We start from the raw sequence: 16,618 nt of genomic DNA, 5'->3' as shown, positions 1-16,618 counted from the left end.
TCTGTATCTTAGGGAGTGTGTTGAGTCATACAGTTGATAATCTAAATGTAAATAATAGTTGATGTGTGTTAAAATATGAATTTCATTAGCTGGAGGTTTTTAGACTTGAACAAATGATTTTTTTTTTTCACATAATGCTGTAACATGCTTACTAGCTTTGACAAAGAGTGTTTCCCCGATACAGAAATAGCAGATAATAATAAGCAAGCAGACAAGGCTATGCAGCAAGGGGGTATTTTAATAATCTTTGTTTTGGAGAAGACAGGCCAGAGTGTGGTACCTCCTGGAAACAATCTACTTCACTGATACTTGGCTTCAACAGATTGACATCGTCTCAGGAAAGAAAATAACTGTTTGCTATTCCTGTCATAGACTTCTTTCAATCACTGCGACAGATGTTTTAAGCATGTTGTTCCTCTGTTAGGTTTCTTTAGCAGTAAAAATACTGTGGTCTAAATATAGTTTAAATTGGTTGAGGAACCTTGTTTGAACATGATTCAAAATTGCGTTATACGTGGTTTAAATTGGAGTGTAACAGGACAAAACCATTGGAAAGTCTAGTTAAGATAATTTCAAGCCCAGGTAGGAATTCTTATTCCATCATATTTAAAGTGAAATGCTATCTTTTTCTAATATATCTTGCAATCCGATGTAGGATGAACCTGGATAACATAGTGAACTTCCCTCCCCCTGCTCATTATTTGGAATTACCTTGGACAAAAAATGGGAAAAATACTTAGTTAAATAGTTTTCTTTTCCTCTATCTGCAGTATTGTCTTTTGTGGCAACTGAATGTTCTAGAGCAGGAATACACAGATTCTGTTATCCTTTTCCTTCAACGAAACAGAGTTTTGTGCTCAGGAACAATTGAGGTGGCTGAGATTAGAGAGAGAACCAGTACACATGCACAAGGTACCCATTACGTCTTTGGGGACTTTGGAAGCTGAGAAGGGTACGGTCCTTACGACCCCCCCTTTCTTCTGCCAGTGAGTTCCAGTTCAAAGCTCTTCTCTCTCATCTTTCCTGCTCACTTGCTTCTGGGAGAGCTAACACAATGATGCAGGCTGAGATCTGCTGAACCTGTTGGTGGTAAATAGCTCCTCTTCATTCTCCCACTCATTTTGTACCCAGATGATTGGTTGCTGCTCACATGGCCCACTTTTTGAGACCACTGGGTTGGGAGCACAACTTCCTGCCTGGAACTGAGTAATAGTGGTGTGTATCCCTTCCAAGTGCAATTCCAGTCAGTGATGTTGATCGGGGGAATGCTCTTGTTTGGATACTGGCTGGCTGGAGCTTTCTGCTCCCTCTTTCTGACACGTATACAGATGAAGTTGCTAAATTGTGATGTCTGGGACAAGGTGCTCTTTTGTTTCAAAAAATGATGAGTAAAGGAACAAAGTTCAAGGTTTATTTCATCACTTGGACTTTTACTCCTGTGATAGAGACTGGGAGTTCAACTTTAGAAAATTAAGATCCTCAGTTTGTAATCTGTTCTTGTTTCATTGCTAGCTAACATTATTCAGTAGACTGTTAAAATAATCCTCCAAGAAGGAAGTAAATGTAGGGAGATACAGGTGCAATGATCTCCAGTGTCTAATGACACTGACTGTTAGCATCCTACATTTTGTGCTTGTTTTGGAGGGAGGAAAGAGAAGCTTATGTGTAATCACACACACTGCCAGGTCATTGCAGGGAATCAGGTGCCAGCAGTAACACTCTGTTCAAGGTCCTGCTTCTGTGGGAAAACTCATGGGTGGTTAACTTGAGCATCCGCTTTTGAGCCTTCACAGGGGAGAGTGGTTCATGTATGCTTTTTCTTGAAGCCATTTGGGCCCCGCTAGGATCTCACATGAGGAGACATTTTCTTCTGGATTTGGCTTACAAATTTGGAGTTGGGATCATTCATATTGATCTTTGGTTTCAAGCTTTTTTTGTGCAGCAGTGAAGGTTGTAGTTGTTTATTTACTAATTTCATCATCGTACTTGTGTTGATTTAGTGCCCATAGGTATTTAAGCTGTGAGAACAGTGAGAAAGACTTTTACATCTAATTTTCCCCCTTTTTGTTCTTATAATTAAACAGAAATCCTACAGCATTCACCCAAGGAGTCACTCTGTAAAGTTCATGGTTAATTTCACTATCCATGGACAGTTGAATGCACTTTTGGGGCTTTTTTGCAGCATGATCGTGGCCTTCTCTTAATGTTTGTATGACAGTTTTATATACAGTTGGGTTTAGAATGAAAGAACAAAAGGATTCTTCAGCATTCAAACTGGCTGCCTAGGAAAGTGGTTGAGTCACCATCCCTGGAGGTATTTAAAAGATGTGTATACATGACACTTAGGGACATAGTTTGTGGTGGACTTGTCAGCACTGTGTTAGCGTTTGGACTCAATGATCTTAGAGGTATTTCTAACCTAAATTACTAAATGGTTCTAAGATCCAACCTACTACTTCCTGAGTTTGCTCTCCTGATAGAAGGGCTGAGTGGGGCACATCAGGAAAGTTGTGGTATCTGGGTTTCAAACTTCAACTCTTTTGACCACCTTCCATGCCAAGTATAGGAGCATGGTGAGACCTTTAGTTCTTGAAAGGCAGATCGGTTATTTAGGGACAGATATTTGAGATTATTCTTAATTTCTTTGTCCTTAATTGTTTATAATAACAAGGCTTCCAGGAAGAAGATACTGCCTTTAGTTCAGGATTTAGCAGGACAAATTCCTTCAAGTGAGAAGAAGTTTCTTGGAGGTGAATGTAGCAGAAGTGCTCCTCCGCCTGTCGCATTTGAATAGACCTAATAAGGATGGGGAACACCCTGACCTTAAGGTAACCTTCTGCCCTCCTACTTTGCCATCTGTCTCAAGACCTACAAAAGATTTCACTGCTTCTCACACGCTCTTCTACCAAGGTTGTCTCCCAGAAAGGGAAAAAGAAGTTACATAACAGTGTTTTCCTCCAAAACTGTGTGTTACGGAATTCAACCAAGACCCTGATTTTAGCTCCAGTAGAAGTCTAAAACTGGCACAAATTGTTTTCCAAGGTCCCTTTTTCTGTGTGTATAAAGAAAGTAAATGAACCAATAGTTTAGTATGTGGTGTAGAATATTCCTAAATAGCAGCAAAGGAGAATGGTTCTTGGGAAGGGCCACAACGACCAATTCTACTGAATTGGTTAGTGAGCTTTCCTTCTCCATCAGGGGATACAATTTCTTTGTCAGAAAACACCATTGGAGAGCTTGGAGGAGAGGAAATGTGCTGTGATACAGAAATGGAACTCACTTCAGATACGATACCCTCCTGTTGAACATTAATGAACTGCAGCGGTTGTATGTTAGGTTTGTGACTTGTTACATATGCTTAGCTTGTCAAAAGTTTCTTGGGGCATTAAGGGCAGGAAGTATCATTTGTGCAACAGGCAGAGCTCTCTGACTGTGGATGCAACACTGACCTTACTTGAACTGATAAATAGCTGTCTTATATAGCTGAAATATGTACACCATCTACAGCCTTTTCCAGGTTTGCTTTAAAAGAGATCACTGGATAAAGCCTATGTATGTATGTATGCAGTGCTCTGTGTGATCTTTTCTGGCTTGTAACAGCACATAAAGAGAATTCCAGAGTTTAGGAGTAGCAGAGCAATCACTTTTTCATGTGCTCTTTCTTCCTTAAAGGTATTCGTTCATAGGGATGCATGGTGTTGCGCAGCCAGCTGATCTTATAGAAAAAAAAATAAAACACGACAGAATGTAATGTTGGGTTTTATCCTCTTAATGTAAAATAAGACTTACCTTCTGTTTGCATTCTCTGGTTTAATTTGAAAGAAGACAGAGACAATATTAAAATATAATGAGGGCAATTAATTTTGTGGTTCACAGTGGCTCAGATTTAGAAGGGAAAAAACCCACCTTAATCAGCACAGTACTTAAGGGCTCCCTCTTCTAAGAAGGTTGTGCTTAACCTTCAGTAAACGCTTATGGGCTGCCCTGAATAGTAATGGGTTTAAGCACATGCTTAAGTGTTTTCCTGAAGGAAGACCTAAGCATCTTCTCAAGTGTTAGATTAGAGCTTCATTTACCTTATTCATAAATCCCAGCATCAGAGGCAAACTTTTCTTTCATCTCTTGGCCAATATCTGGGTGTATAGATTTTTCCACCTCCGTTTGCCCTGCTTTCTGTGGCTCTCTTGCTGCAATCTGATCAGCCCAGGCTGACCTTCAGGGGTGCTACACATGGTTCGAGAGCCTGCCCGCATGGCTCCGATTGCACGATCAAAGTCCGTACCTTGCCTTTCATCTGCCGGCTCTCTGCCCTTCCCAGGGTTATTAATTTGAAGACCTCAAAGGCGCAACCCCTTTCTGCTGCGCCTGTTCCTCGGGAAGTAGGAATGGGAATTGCTGGGCTGTCCAACGGCTTGGCTGTGGTCAGTTTTCCATGGTGGGAGATGGGATTAAAGCGGGTTAAATCTGTACCAGCTGGTTCTTGGTTGGCTGTCGGAAATGCAGTGAAAAAAACCCAAAAAACAGGAGAGGGAAAAAAACCCCACACCAACCCTACAAAAATATGGGGGGAGGGGAAAGAAGGAAAGAAAAAAGGGTGGGGGGAAGGACGAAACAAGAAGAGGGGAAAACAAAATAAAGAAGGCGGAAAGAAAAAGGGGGAAAGAAAAGAGTAAATAGAGGTGTAAAGGGATAAAAAAACTAAATAAGAACAAAGAAACAAAGAAAATTAAAATGGGGGAAGTAAAACAAAAAATGGAAAAAAGAAAAGAGAAAAAAGGGCAAGAAGGGAAAAGGAGAAAAGAGGAGAAAAAAAATATCACGGGGGAAAGGGAGAAAAGAGAGAAGAAAGAAGAGAAAGAAAAAGGAAGAAAAAAAAAGGGGGAGGGAAGAGAAAGGAAAAAAAAAAAAAAAAAGGGGGGAGAAAACCCCCCAGCCGAGCCTGTCGCCCCCCAGGGCCGCAGCCCCGGCCGGGCCGCCCCGAGGCCTCCGCGGGGGTCCGGCCTTGCGCGGGGCCCGGCGCGCGCCTCTTGCGTAAGCGGCGGCCCCGCCGCCCTGCCGGTGGTGCCGTTGCCATGGCGAGATAGCGGGGGAGGATTCCTGGGATCCGTAAGCCGGGGGAGAGGGACAGATTACGTCTTAACCCGTCACTCCGCGGCGCCTAACGTGATGTGGCAGGGTCGCCCAGGTGTCCCGGGGGGGTGACCCGGCGGGTAGCTCCGGGCTGTTGCAGGCATCGTTTTAAATAAAATAAAGCTGGGAGGGAGGTAGCGGGGGTGGCTCTCGGGGTAAGAGGATTAGATGCGTTCGCATGGGGGCCAGGATGAGAAAAATACTGCAAGGCTTGAGGGAGGTGGGTTTGAGGAATTGGCCTCGATGGAAACGGAAGGCATCCTTCCTTATGAGCATTCCTAGTGCCTGCTGAGAATTGCCTGGCAGGTGCTGGAAGGGGATTCTTTTAATGTTCAATTGCATATTTTATTATCACACTTAGTTGTCAGCATTTTAATCGTAAGATGTGCACATAAACACACCCTGAGAATCTCTAAGCAGCGAGACCAAGTACCCAGCCCTATGCTGATACCGAGCCTAGATCAAATAATTGACAGATGTCTTTTACATGAATGGAAGGAATGACGGGAGAAGGCATCAGTGTCTGCTTGGGTAAGTTTCCTTTCCGTTATCTTTAATCATTATTAGTATTTTACACCGTCTCTTCCACAGTGTCAGAGTGGGAGCAATCAGCTCTGGTGGGGTCTTCTTGTGCTTTTGATCTTCTCACTACTCTTTGCCTGCTAGAATTCCTAGAAGCAGGTGAGGATTTATTGAACCCTTTTGCCGTGGTCTCTTCTTTGTCGCTGCAAGGATGTCATTAGAGCAGGCAAAAACTTTATAAATTCCGATGTTCGATTTTAAATTTGGAAAAGATGATGTCTGGTCTAGAATTGAGTATGGAAAATACCGGTCTCCAAATTTAATGTGTTGTAAACATGTTTCTTAAGAGAGCAGCCCCTACCTGTGTTAATAATAATATTCATTGCCAGAAAACAGATGTGTGTGGGGAAAAAGTCTTAAGTGAATTTAACATTTTTAAACAGTTTTCCAGCAGTGGGGTAAGAAATGTAAGAGAGAATACTACTGGGAAATGAGCTTGCGTTACACCCACAGAGCATATATTGTACATTAGTTATAACCCTGTTGTTTTTGTTGCCTGCAATTAATTGAGTAATTTCTTCCATGACTGAAACTGCAGGTTAAGCATGTTTGCTTTGAAAGCCAGTCTTCTGAATTGAGACGGCTTTTGCACTTACCATATATTAACAAGCTCTCGCAAAGTACATTTTGTGCGCTATGGTTCTGAATTCATGAAAGGTGTCAGTGGGGGTTAATTCACTGTTACATAAACAGCCAATAACAGCTTCCGACTGTACTGGAATTGCTCTAAAATAGTTATTAGCTTCAAGGCCATTATGGAGGAAAAGGCATTTCACTTTTGCAGATATTATTTCTATGAAAAACCCAGAAATGGACTACAAGAACTCTGAACCATTGAAGTGAGGACACTGCTGTATAAATAGGCAAATCTGTAGCGTAGCTTTACCACTGGGTTTTACAACTCTGACAAGGCCTTTACCTCCCAGTTATACTTGGAAACCAACAAAATCTCAACCAAACCAGTTTTCCAGAAGCTGAGCATTTATTGTATGAAGACATTTGAGTAGAGCATCATTGCTTTAGTTAGCAAAGCCTGGCTGCTACCTGTGTGCATGCATGCTGATACTCTAAAAAAGTTCAAGTCAGAGCTGGCCTCACAAAAAGCCAAATCTTAGAGCAGTATTGAACTGTGGGAGCACAGGGGCAGCACGGAGAGCCAAACGCTGGGGTTTATTGAAGCAGGGTTATGCAGCAGTTCAGCTCACTCCAGGTGGTGCAGGAAGGAGCTGAGAATCATTTTCTGAGCTCCCTGCCTGGGAAGCAAGGGTGCCTGGAGGGTGGAAGATATGCCTGCAGCCATTTCTGGTGCCTTCTGGTTTTGAAACTTCCCATGGGGAATTTGCTAGATAGTTTTGTTGCTGGAGTGTTTATTTAGCAAAGCAGGCCTGATACCTGTTGAAGCAGCCTGCACAATTGGCTCTGTGCTCTCTGGACATGAGCAATTGTTTGCTCAGAGAACTGGAAGTGTTTGGATATGAGAGCTTTGCTTGCATTTAGACATCTTCGGTTGCCCCAAACTAGCTTACACCTTGACTTTTCAGGAGCTGGAAATACTGCTTCTGCTGTGTTTCTAGAAGTAAAAGAGTACAGGAAGGGGTTTTATATGTAGTTCAGCTGGTTTTTGCATATGACTGTTCATACTGACTGCTACTTTCCAAGAGATAAAGTAACTTTATGTTTTGGTTGTTTCAGCTATAAGATTTGACTCCTGTTTTTTTTAAATGCAATGTTGTTCTGTATCACCAGCAGGTTATTTATTTAGGTGTCTGAGGGAAACACATGACTTGGCATTAGGCTTTCTTTTCCTCCCATCTCCCCTGACCCCAAAGTAGTTCAGCCTGAAACTTGATAAGTTAATCACAGTTACCTTGGCAAAATTATAAACAAATTAAGAAGGATGAAGCCTGGCCATAAAATTATTTTGGATAGGCTGGGAAAATGCAGCTGAGAGCATTAATTGCTGCTACTTTCACTGCTACTTTTGACAGCGTAGGGTTTTAGTAAGTAATTCCTCCTTGAAGGAAGGGAAACATGCCATGTCATCTGTTTCACTTTTGAAGCCTTTCTGAAATTCCCTGGATTTATGACTTGTGTTAACCAATGTTGTGTAGGTAATTCTTTCAGATATTTTCACTTCTCTGATATGGAACTAGTCTATCTCTGTATCTATGTTTTGGTATATGTGTGGTTGTCACAGGGAATTACATGTCTTTGCACTGTTTAAAAATGGCAGACCCTTACTACAGTCAATATAGTTTCAATGGAATTAATGACATTTTAAATTAAGAAGAATTTTTGCTCATTGGTCTGTTATGGACCATAACTTGATTACAACCCCCAGCAGTGCTGATGGCCCTGGAGATGATAGATGACAGGACACAGCACATACTGGAGGATCAGCTGTTAATGTTGCTTCATCCAGTCCTGCTTATGTTGTGAAAAGACATTTAGGAAGTGCCTAGAGCTCAAACATGGAATTTATTTAGAGGGAGATTTCAGAAGAACACCAAGCATAAATATTCCCTTATTTGCAAGTTTTTTTGTGATATTAAATCTGATGGTGCACATTTTTGTAGTCTATTTTACCAAAAGTGACCCTAAGCATTTGCAAGTTGTCTTTCATCCAGGAGGTGGGTAATACAGCAAGACTGTAAACCAGGGATAAGGCTTTTGAGTCTTAATGAAGCTAGCTCAGCCAGAGGAGATGTGTCGGCTGGGAGGCAGAGCTGTCTTTAAAGAACTACATGGGTTTCTTTTGGTGTGTTCTAAGTGTCCATTTGAGACCCTCTGCAGGATTACCATACTCTTTCAGTCTTTACTTGTTTGGGTTTTATATATTATAAAGTATATGGTTGTAAACCACTTCATACTGAACACATTCAGTATTCATTCTGGTTTAACATCTGTGCCTTATTATATGTCTTTATCATCATTGCAAGATAAATATCAGGGCTTTATGACTTAATAATAAGTTTTATCTTTAAAGATCATTTTCTAACAGATTGAAATGGGTTGTTACCTCACCTAGGAGTTATGAGTGTGATTGTCGGGAACACCTGAGAGTTGAGTTATCTGAATGCTGTTTTAATTGGCAGGAGATTACCAGTTTCTATGGGAAAATGAATTAGTTAAAACACGTCACAAAGGGCTTTTGAAAATTCTCAACTGTATTATGAAGATTGTTGATTTTGAAATTAATTACTACAAGTTGGAAGAAGAGGGTCCTTTCTAAATACCCCAATTTTGCATTGTCTGTACAATAATTGGTTTACACTGTATTTAGGAGACACAAAACAGTTGTGGTTTTACAAAAAGGTTTTAGCAGTAGCTTTGCGTGGGCCCACTCTGAGACAATCTGATAAGGTCTGATTTTCAGAAACCCCCTGCTGAAAACCAGGCTGGTTTAAGAGAACTGTGGTTCGGTAATTTGATTCATTAGCTGTTTTGGAAGTCTCTGGTCTCACTAGTTAGTATTATCTGTCAGAATGTGTAAGGGCAGGAGGAGTTTGTGGCTACTCTTGGATGCAATAATAATACCTGATGAGACACTGGCACAAGTTGCCTGGAGAAGCTGTGGATGCCCCATCTCTGGAAGTGTTCAAGGCCAGGTTGGATGAGTCTTTGAGCAGCCTGATCCAATGGAAGGTGTCCCTGCCCATTGCAGGGGCATTGGGACTAGATGATCTTTAAGGTCCCTTCCAACCCAAAACATTCCATGATTCCATGAAATAGCAAAAAAAACTGCCTTTAAATTTTTGTGTATCATTGAAAAGGGCACTGATAAATGAGAAGATAGGCTCAGGAGGGCAGGCAAGCGGTTAACTCTAGAATATCTCTATGTAAGTAGTTGGCAATAAAGTATCTAAATATTTCTGTAAGTCTTCATGTGTGCAGCCACTATATTCCTTAGGAATATAATTATCTTTCCAATAAATTCTTGGAGCATGGAAATCTTGTTTTATGGACTGAAACTATAAAGTACACAGGAAGGTTGTGTTGGACATTGGTACCAAACTCACATATTCCATGACAAGTTCCTAAACGCAGAGAACAGACTTCCCCTCACTAAGAAATTCCCTCACCTCTCCATCATCATCCCACACATTCTCTTCTGCCTTCCCATCACTGAGCTATGTGGTCAAAAACAAGAATCCCCTTCCCTTTTCCCTCTTGCCTTAAAAGAGGGAACTTTGAGCTTCTGGTAGGTGACTTGCTGCCTGCTGTTTTTGCTGCTCTGTGCCTGGACATTTTCCAAGGCAATCAGTCCTGACTTTCATCTACACCCTGGGGATTCCACAGGTGCGATGGAGAAGTGAACCTTTGTGTGAGATTTGGCTGGTTTGCAGTCTCTTGCCACAGGGGAATGGAAGTAATAACAAGGGAGTTCCCACAGATAGGTGGATATTGTGAGGTTGTGCCAGGAAGTTTTGGTTTCCTAATAAAATTGAAAGACCAATTTCTGCTTCTCTTAAAATCCTTGGGAACTTTATAGTAAGCCTGAGCACTGTCTGAATTTTGGTGAAGAATCAAATGCTCACCTGAGACTGGAGCATGGGGTTGGGGAAGGCATTTCAGCTTCATCTAATTCTAATTTATTCCGTGTGAGATATTCACCAGTGTGTGCCTGCATACTGCTGCAAGGGACGGGTGGATGTGTAGCAAAGAAAAAGCCCTTCATTTTGACATCCATAAATGTTGCTTTACAATGGCTACAATGTTGTTAGTGCAAAAAGTAAAACATATCCCTATTGCTTAGAACAGATGTATTTTCAGAAGGAGTCCCCTGAACCGTAGTAAATTTGTTCACAGATTGGAATAAGCAATAGATGTTAAATCCACTCCTATTAAGTGTGTGCCAAGCCATTCATTGTGGGTTTGTCAGATGACCTTCAGCGTAGATTTGTTCTGTACTCAAACATCTACAATTAAAGTTCATTGAAATTAGATTCATAGGACAGTGTTGACATTATTTTTAGAAGAGTGATTGTGTTTTCCTTTATAACTTGTATTTAATGAGAGAAAACCACCAAAAACTAAAATGTTAGAAAACTCAAAACTTGCCATATTTCTATAGTTTTTCAGTTTTTCTGAAATTCTGTGCATTAAATGAGGGATTCATTGTTATAAATTCTACAGACTTTGTACTGAATTTGAATTTTCAAAGTCTGAATGACTTCTTGTTTAAATTATTAAAAGACTTGAAAGAAAGCTTTGGACAAATTTTTTTTGAGGTTTTTGTTGTGTTTTTTAAGGAAAGATGAAACTGTTCATTCCGGTAATAATTTTGTAGTGTAAAGGTTGCTGAAGCTCATCCTTTGCACAAATACATTAGATTTTGGTAGTGTTTTTTGGTTTTTTGTTTTTTTGTTTTTTTTTTTTTTTTTTTTTTGTTTTTTTTTTTTTTTGTTTTTTTTTTTTGTCAGATTCCCTCTGGCAGCTTCTTTCTGTCATCTCCATGGGAGCTTAAAGTTTTAGAGAAAGATAGGTGTCAGCCACCATATACTATAGCCAAATGATATGTCCTTTGGTAGTATTTGAACAGGAGAAATGGCCAGTACATCATTAAAGAAAATTGAATTTATTCCAGCATTTTGAATTGATTTCAAAATGCTGGAATATCTTAATAAGAGTCCCAGTATTGACTCTGGATTTAGGAGTCCATGTGCCTGAACAGTGTGTTTCCTAACCATGATGTGTTTCAATTTATTTTGCTCAGATTTTATGGATATGCATTACTTGTTTTGGGGATAAATGTGAGGATAATGTGCCATATAATGCATTTTAATCTCTATTTGACATTTATTGTCAACCTGTTTTCTTAAAACCTGTATATAAGGGGAATTCCAGGTGAGAGCATGTGGATTGATATGTTTGATCTGGTTCTTGTTTTGCAGGATTTGCAGTATAATACTTAAAGCCCCTTTGATAATACAGCACAGAGTTTCTTATTGGCCTGTACAAGGTATTCCCAAAATGTGTTTGCTACTGTTGTTTAGTGCAGCATTGAGGTTTTCCTTGGCATTATGCCTTGAGGAAGCTTTACTGTTGCATTGTTTGTTTTCAAATTTTACTTCTTAAATATTAATTAGATGTGATATAAAGCAAAAAGTTGTAAATTAACATGGCCAACCATCTCAAATCAGAGCTAGAAATGAAATATCTGAGCTAGAAATGAAATAAAAGTTTGTTTTGCTCTAAGTCTTGTTGATCTGTATGAGACAGAAGGTATCATTTCCTGCTGTGTATCTTCAGCAATCAGCAGTGAAACAGCAGACTGATTGGTTATTTACTTTTTATTTTCTCTCCCATAGATCTTATGTCAACAGCACTCAAGCAGAGTGTAGCATGGGTATTTTTACTGTGTCTTTATTGGTTGCATAGATTAAAATATGAGCAGTTTTATGGAGGTTGCCTTTTTGCATCCTGACAACTTCATATTTGTCCTTGTCTCTATTAAAACATTTAATTTCTCTCAGACAGCTTAACCTTTTTCTTCTACTTCAGATAATGACAAGGACAAATATTTGTCAACATCTTTTAACTAGATGCATTCACAGCTTTGTCAGTATCTTGGGGGTCTGGAAAAATGTTTCTGACCCTTCCTGTAGCCGAGGTGGTGGCCAGATGTGGGAATGCCCATCTCTGCTTCCACTTCCGCAGCAGTTCTGGTGGTGATGTGCAGCTGCCCTGGCATCACCACCAGCCCTGAGGGCCACCTGGGAAGCTTGCTTTACTGACAAAGCCCCAGGTCACTGTGGGAGCATGGCAAAGAGCAGGCTGCAGGTTGGGTATGTATCACATCTTCCTTTCTCCTAAGGTATTGTTCCAGACCTCTGAGCTGTCATCAGGTGTAACATAGCAACAAAGCAGGCAAATTCTACAGTACGTCCAAACCCAATATAGCTGTGGAGTTCTACCATTTTGCTTTGGATAAAATGATCAAAAATAGTATTTGGGGGGAAGGAATGTACATCACCTGAACAGACAGAGTGACCTTGTCAGGATGTGTAGGGTCTTGAGCAGAGATACGGGTTTTGGGAATCTGCAATGCTTGTGAAATAGAAACAGTATTTTTTAAGAGTATGGATAAGTTAAACTTCTTGGGAGAAAGGGACTAAGTATTTTTTTCCCTTTTATATGTATTCGGCACACTGCTCAGGAAATATAGTCCTAATCCTGCACTAGCAGACTGTGATATGAACACCAAGTGATTTCCCCATGTCTCCTTCAGACCTGTGTGATTAAAAACCTACGTGTGTGATTAAAATCTTACATCAGCGTTGGAATAATTTGGATTCCTTCATGCATTCAGCTATTCAGGTTCTCAGTAAAAACAGCCTATTTCTACCAACATGTGATCAGAGATTTCTGTCGCACTCTGCCTGGCACAGACCTAGTGATGATGGATGTGACTGGTACCTACACAGAATGTTCCTGCTGTGTCTTTTCCTGAATGTGTGCCCAAAGGGAAGCTTTCCATGGTTTTTGAATGGCCTTTAGCTGAAGACTTGTTAAGGAGGCAGAAGGTATTTTAAGGAAGCTGTGGTAGGTACAAATCCTGGTAATAAGGCTCTTGTGGTCTGTGCAGTGCTGCCTGACAGATCTGTATTTGATTTCACTGATGGCCTTTCAAAAGCAGAGTTAGATAGTTCCACATGTTATTGCAGCTGAAAAATTGCAGGGATCTCCCCACAGAAGGCCCCATTGCCTTTTCCTGGGCAAATACTCCCTTATTTGTTCATATCCTGCTCTTTCTCTTTCAAAATGAGTTGAAGTGTTTAATTTAGGAAGAACACAGTCAAGTAATTTGTGCTGTGAGATGGCAGAAGGGGTGTTTGTTCCTGGTGGTGGGGCTTGCTGGCGTAGGTGTCTTCTGTGGCTTTGGAAGGAATGTTCAGCAGATACTTGATGACCTTCTGTAGGAGGAAAATAGGTGCACAGGTGAAAATGGAGGAGGTTCTTGTGAATGTCGAGGTCTCTTGCAAGTCTGGAGCTCAGCCTACATTTCAGTATATAGGGAGAGAGTTGTGCTGCCAAGAAATTAATGTCTCTTTTACTGGGATAGTGAGAGTCTCAGTGCACCACATTCAGAGCACTTCTATGGCTTTACTTGCAGACCTAGGTTTGAAAAAACCAAAAATGTTCCAGCTGGAAAGGAACTGATTAAAAAAAAAAAAAAAAAAAAAAAAAAAAAGCGCCTTAGAGTGCCTTGGGTGTGTTGGGTAATTGTGTACTCAAGAAACGCACTTACATAAGTGAAGACGCTCCTGTAACCCTCGCCTGCCAGGAAGGCAGGCACTGCAGAAAATCCACTCATAGCAGAGGAACCTCCAGTAGGTGCAAAAGGGGAGGAGAACCTTTTCTTTGTGCTGTATTTATTCACCAAGAGAAGTTGTCTTTGGCATGTGTGCTTGGCACCAGAGGATTCCCGTTTTTTATCCTGCGGAGCTGCTTTTTCTTGTTGGTGTTGCGGGTAGGTTTCCTTTCCTAACGCGGAAGGGGAGAGGTGGGTATTTTCCAGAGTTCATCATGAGGCTTCGTCCCCGCTGGCTGAAAGAGCCTAGCAAAGCACTTTCTGGAGGCAGGGTACGAGTCAGAAGCAAAGTGCTAGGCAGCAGCTCTGGTGGATTCCATTCCAGTGCTGTTAGATGAGAGAGGGGAAAGATAGGGGAGGATGTAGAGGTGGCATGCAGCAGGGCACAGTGTGCAGGATATCGGTCTGGGTTCCCTAGTTCAGTAAGGAAAGCCCACACAGATGAGGAGGGACTTAATACAAGAGCATTAGTGATAGGACAAGGGGTAATGACTTTAAATTGAAAGAGGGTGATTTTATATTAGATATAAAGAAGAAATTCTTTACTGTGAGGGTGGTGAGACATTGGAACAGGTTACCCAGAGAGGTGTTGGGTGCACCATCTCTAGAAACAGTCAAGGTCAGGTTGGATGGGGCTCTGAGCAAGCTGATCTCCTTAAGATGTCCCTGCTCATTACAGGGGATTGCATTAGATGATCTCTGAAGGCCCCTTCCAACCCAAACTATTTTATGATTCTGGCACATGCTCAGTAAATATGGTCCTAATCCTTCACTAGCAGACTGTGATATGAACAGCAGTGATTTCCAGATCTGCCTCTCATGCTTAACAGTGGGAGTTCTAAAACAAGCATTTAGGGGAGTTCTAAAACAAGGACGCTTTCTGGGCAAAACTAGGCTGTACTGTATTTACCAAGTAAGCACATTTTCCATTAATGTAGTTTATAAAATGTACAAACAAACCTTAGTGTTTGCTTACATTGCTTACGGTACAAATGTCAAATTTAAATGCATGTGAAACTTTATTTCATATGTTTATTTCAAATCTAATTTGATTTTACTGTGAAAACATTTCAGGAGTTAAGTTTGAGATGTGTGACAGAACAGCAAAGATATTTAATACTTAGCTTAATTTAGAAAAATGACCTTTTGGAGGAAAAAAATGTGCTTGTCAAAAATATACTGATGAATTAATTTTTTGTGATGCTAGTGTGATAGCTGACTTTTGAGAGCAACCTTAAAGATAATGAGTTTTATTTTTATCTTAGATCTGCCTGATTGTAGTGCCTCTCACAAATCAAGTCACTTTACTGACTTCTATGGCTATAAATACATAGCAAAATTTGGAAGCAAAAAAGAGCAACCAGAAAAAAACCCCAAACAGAAACAAAAAAAGCCAACCCCAACAAAATTAAACCAAATCAGAACAACACAAATCTGACTGACCAGTGTGGATGGATACTTGGCATTTTGAATGACATTACAGCTGTAAGATCAGTATCTCTTTTCACCACCACCATCTCCCCATTCCCCATCCATAAACGATCCTTGCAGTACTATCTAGAAATACCAGCAATGTAATCAGTTTCTATATGTCCCTAATAGAAATGTGGTAGCAATGCTGTCTTAGAAAATACTGACTTTGTTTCCAGAGACATGTCAATGACTTTTATTTTGTAGAAATCTGCAAGGAATTTGAAAGCAATTTTAGTACTTCTTGTAGGTTTCTGACTGCTTAAATTGATTTATGTTTAGAACCTAATCTTGCTCACTTTGACAAAGCTGGCAGTTTCAGTGGGTTTATTTGTGCAGATAGAGTGAGAAAGATTCTGCTTTTGATATAAATACTTTAGCTTTCTGGTTTCTGAGAACTATTTTCTTACAGTTAATTATGCATTCTTAAAAATGTGTACATTCATAGGCATATGTAGAGGGAGACATGGCAGCTTAGTTTGCAAAATATTGAGCTTCGTTTTGCCTATCAATGTTTTTAATTTTAGTCAGAGCAATCTCCAAAATGTTAAGACAGATCAAGACTTAGAAGTCATGTCATATATATCTTCACATGTAGCATTGTAAACTGTATAAGCATAGCTATTACTGGAACATAAATATGTTTCAAAACATTGTCTTAAACATTTTCGCTGGGTTGGTTCAAAGTGGTTCTTTGAGGTTCATTTGGGGAAGGACAGATGTCAAAACAGGAGCTTTGTGTTCTTGTGGGACATGGGCGGCTGTCAGGTGGAGGGGAGAACGTGGCAGATGACTCAGCATGGATGGGCCTGGAAATGGGTTTGTGAAAGCTAAAATATTGCAAAACAAAAATTCCTTTCCATGCTTGAATTAATTGAGATGGTTTGAAATAAAGTGGTGCCAACTTGAAACAGCTTACAAGTGGTGCCAACTTGAAACAGCTTACAAGTTTAAAAGTTTGTATTGTTTAAAAGAAATACTGAAGTGTCAGTGAGCAGGTGTGCTTCTGACTACAGCTGAAGTGCTTGTATCAGCAAACAAGAGAATGTGAATTCATCAGTCTACAAATTTGCAGTTTGGGTGAGATGCAACCATAAAAAAACATGGTAAAATTACATGGGT

At 40.4% G+C, this 16,618-nt stretch overlaps 1 protein-coding gene across 9 annotated transcripts in view; it reads left to right on the top strand.

Annotated features, from left to right (window-relative positions):
• Positions 1 to 16,618, top strand: part of HIVEP1 (HIVEP zinc finger 1) — a 126,677-nt gene that overhangs the window by 35,721 nt on the left and 74,338 nt on the right. Inside the window, exons 1-2 of one of the 9 annotated variants that reach the window (XM_053981356.1) lie at positions 3,732 to 5,106; positions 5,492 to 5,661. The exons of 6 other annotated variants lie outside the window; for them this stretch is intronic. In XM_053981356.1, the coding sequence (XP_053837331.1) occupies positions 5,622 to 5,661 (40 nt within the window). In that variant the 5' untranslated portion in view covers positions 3,732 to 5,106; positions 5,492 to 5,621. Of the gene's footprint in view, positions 1 to 3,731; positions 5,107 to 5,134; positions 5,186 to 5,270; positions 5,351 to 5,491; positions 5,662 to 16,618 lie in introns of those variants that run through there. 2 more of the 9 variants (XM_053971152.1, XM_053969157.1) reach the window with 2 other exon arrangements.

The sequence above is a fragment of the Vidua macroura genome, chromosome 1 (genome assembly GCF_024509145.1).
Source record: "Vidua macroura isolate BioBank_ID:100142 chromosome 1, ASM2450914v1, whole genome shotgun sequence".
Taxonomy (NCBI): Eukaryota; Metazoa; Chordata; class Aves; order Passeriformes; family Viduidae; genus Vidua; species Vidua macroura.
The sequence above is the reverse complement of the archived record's forward strand: the minus strand, read 5'-3'. Positions and strand labels throughout refer to the sequence as shown.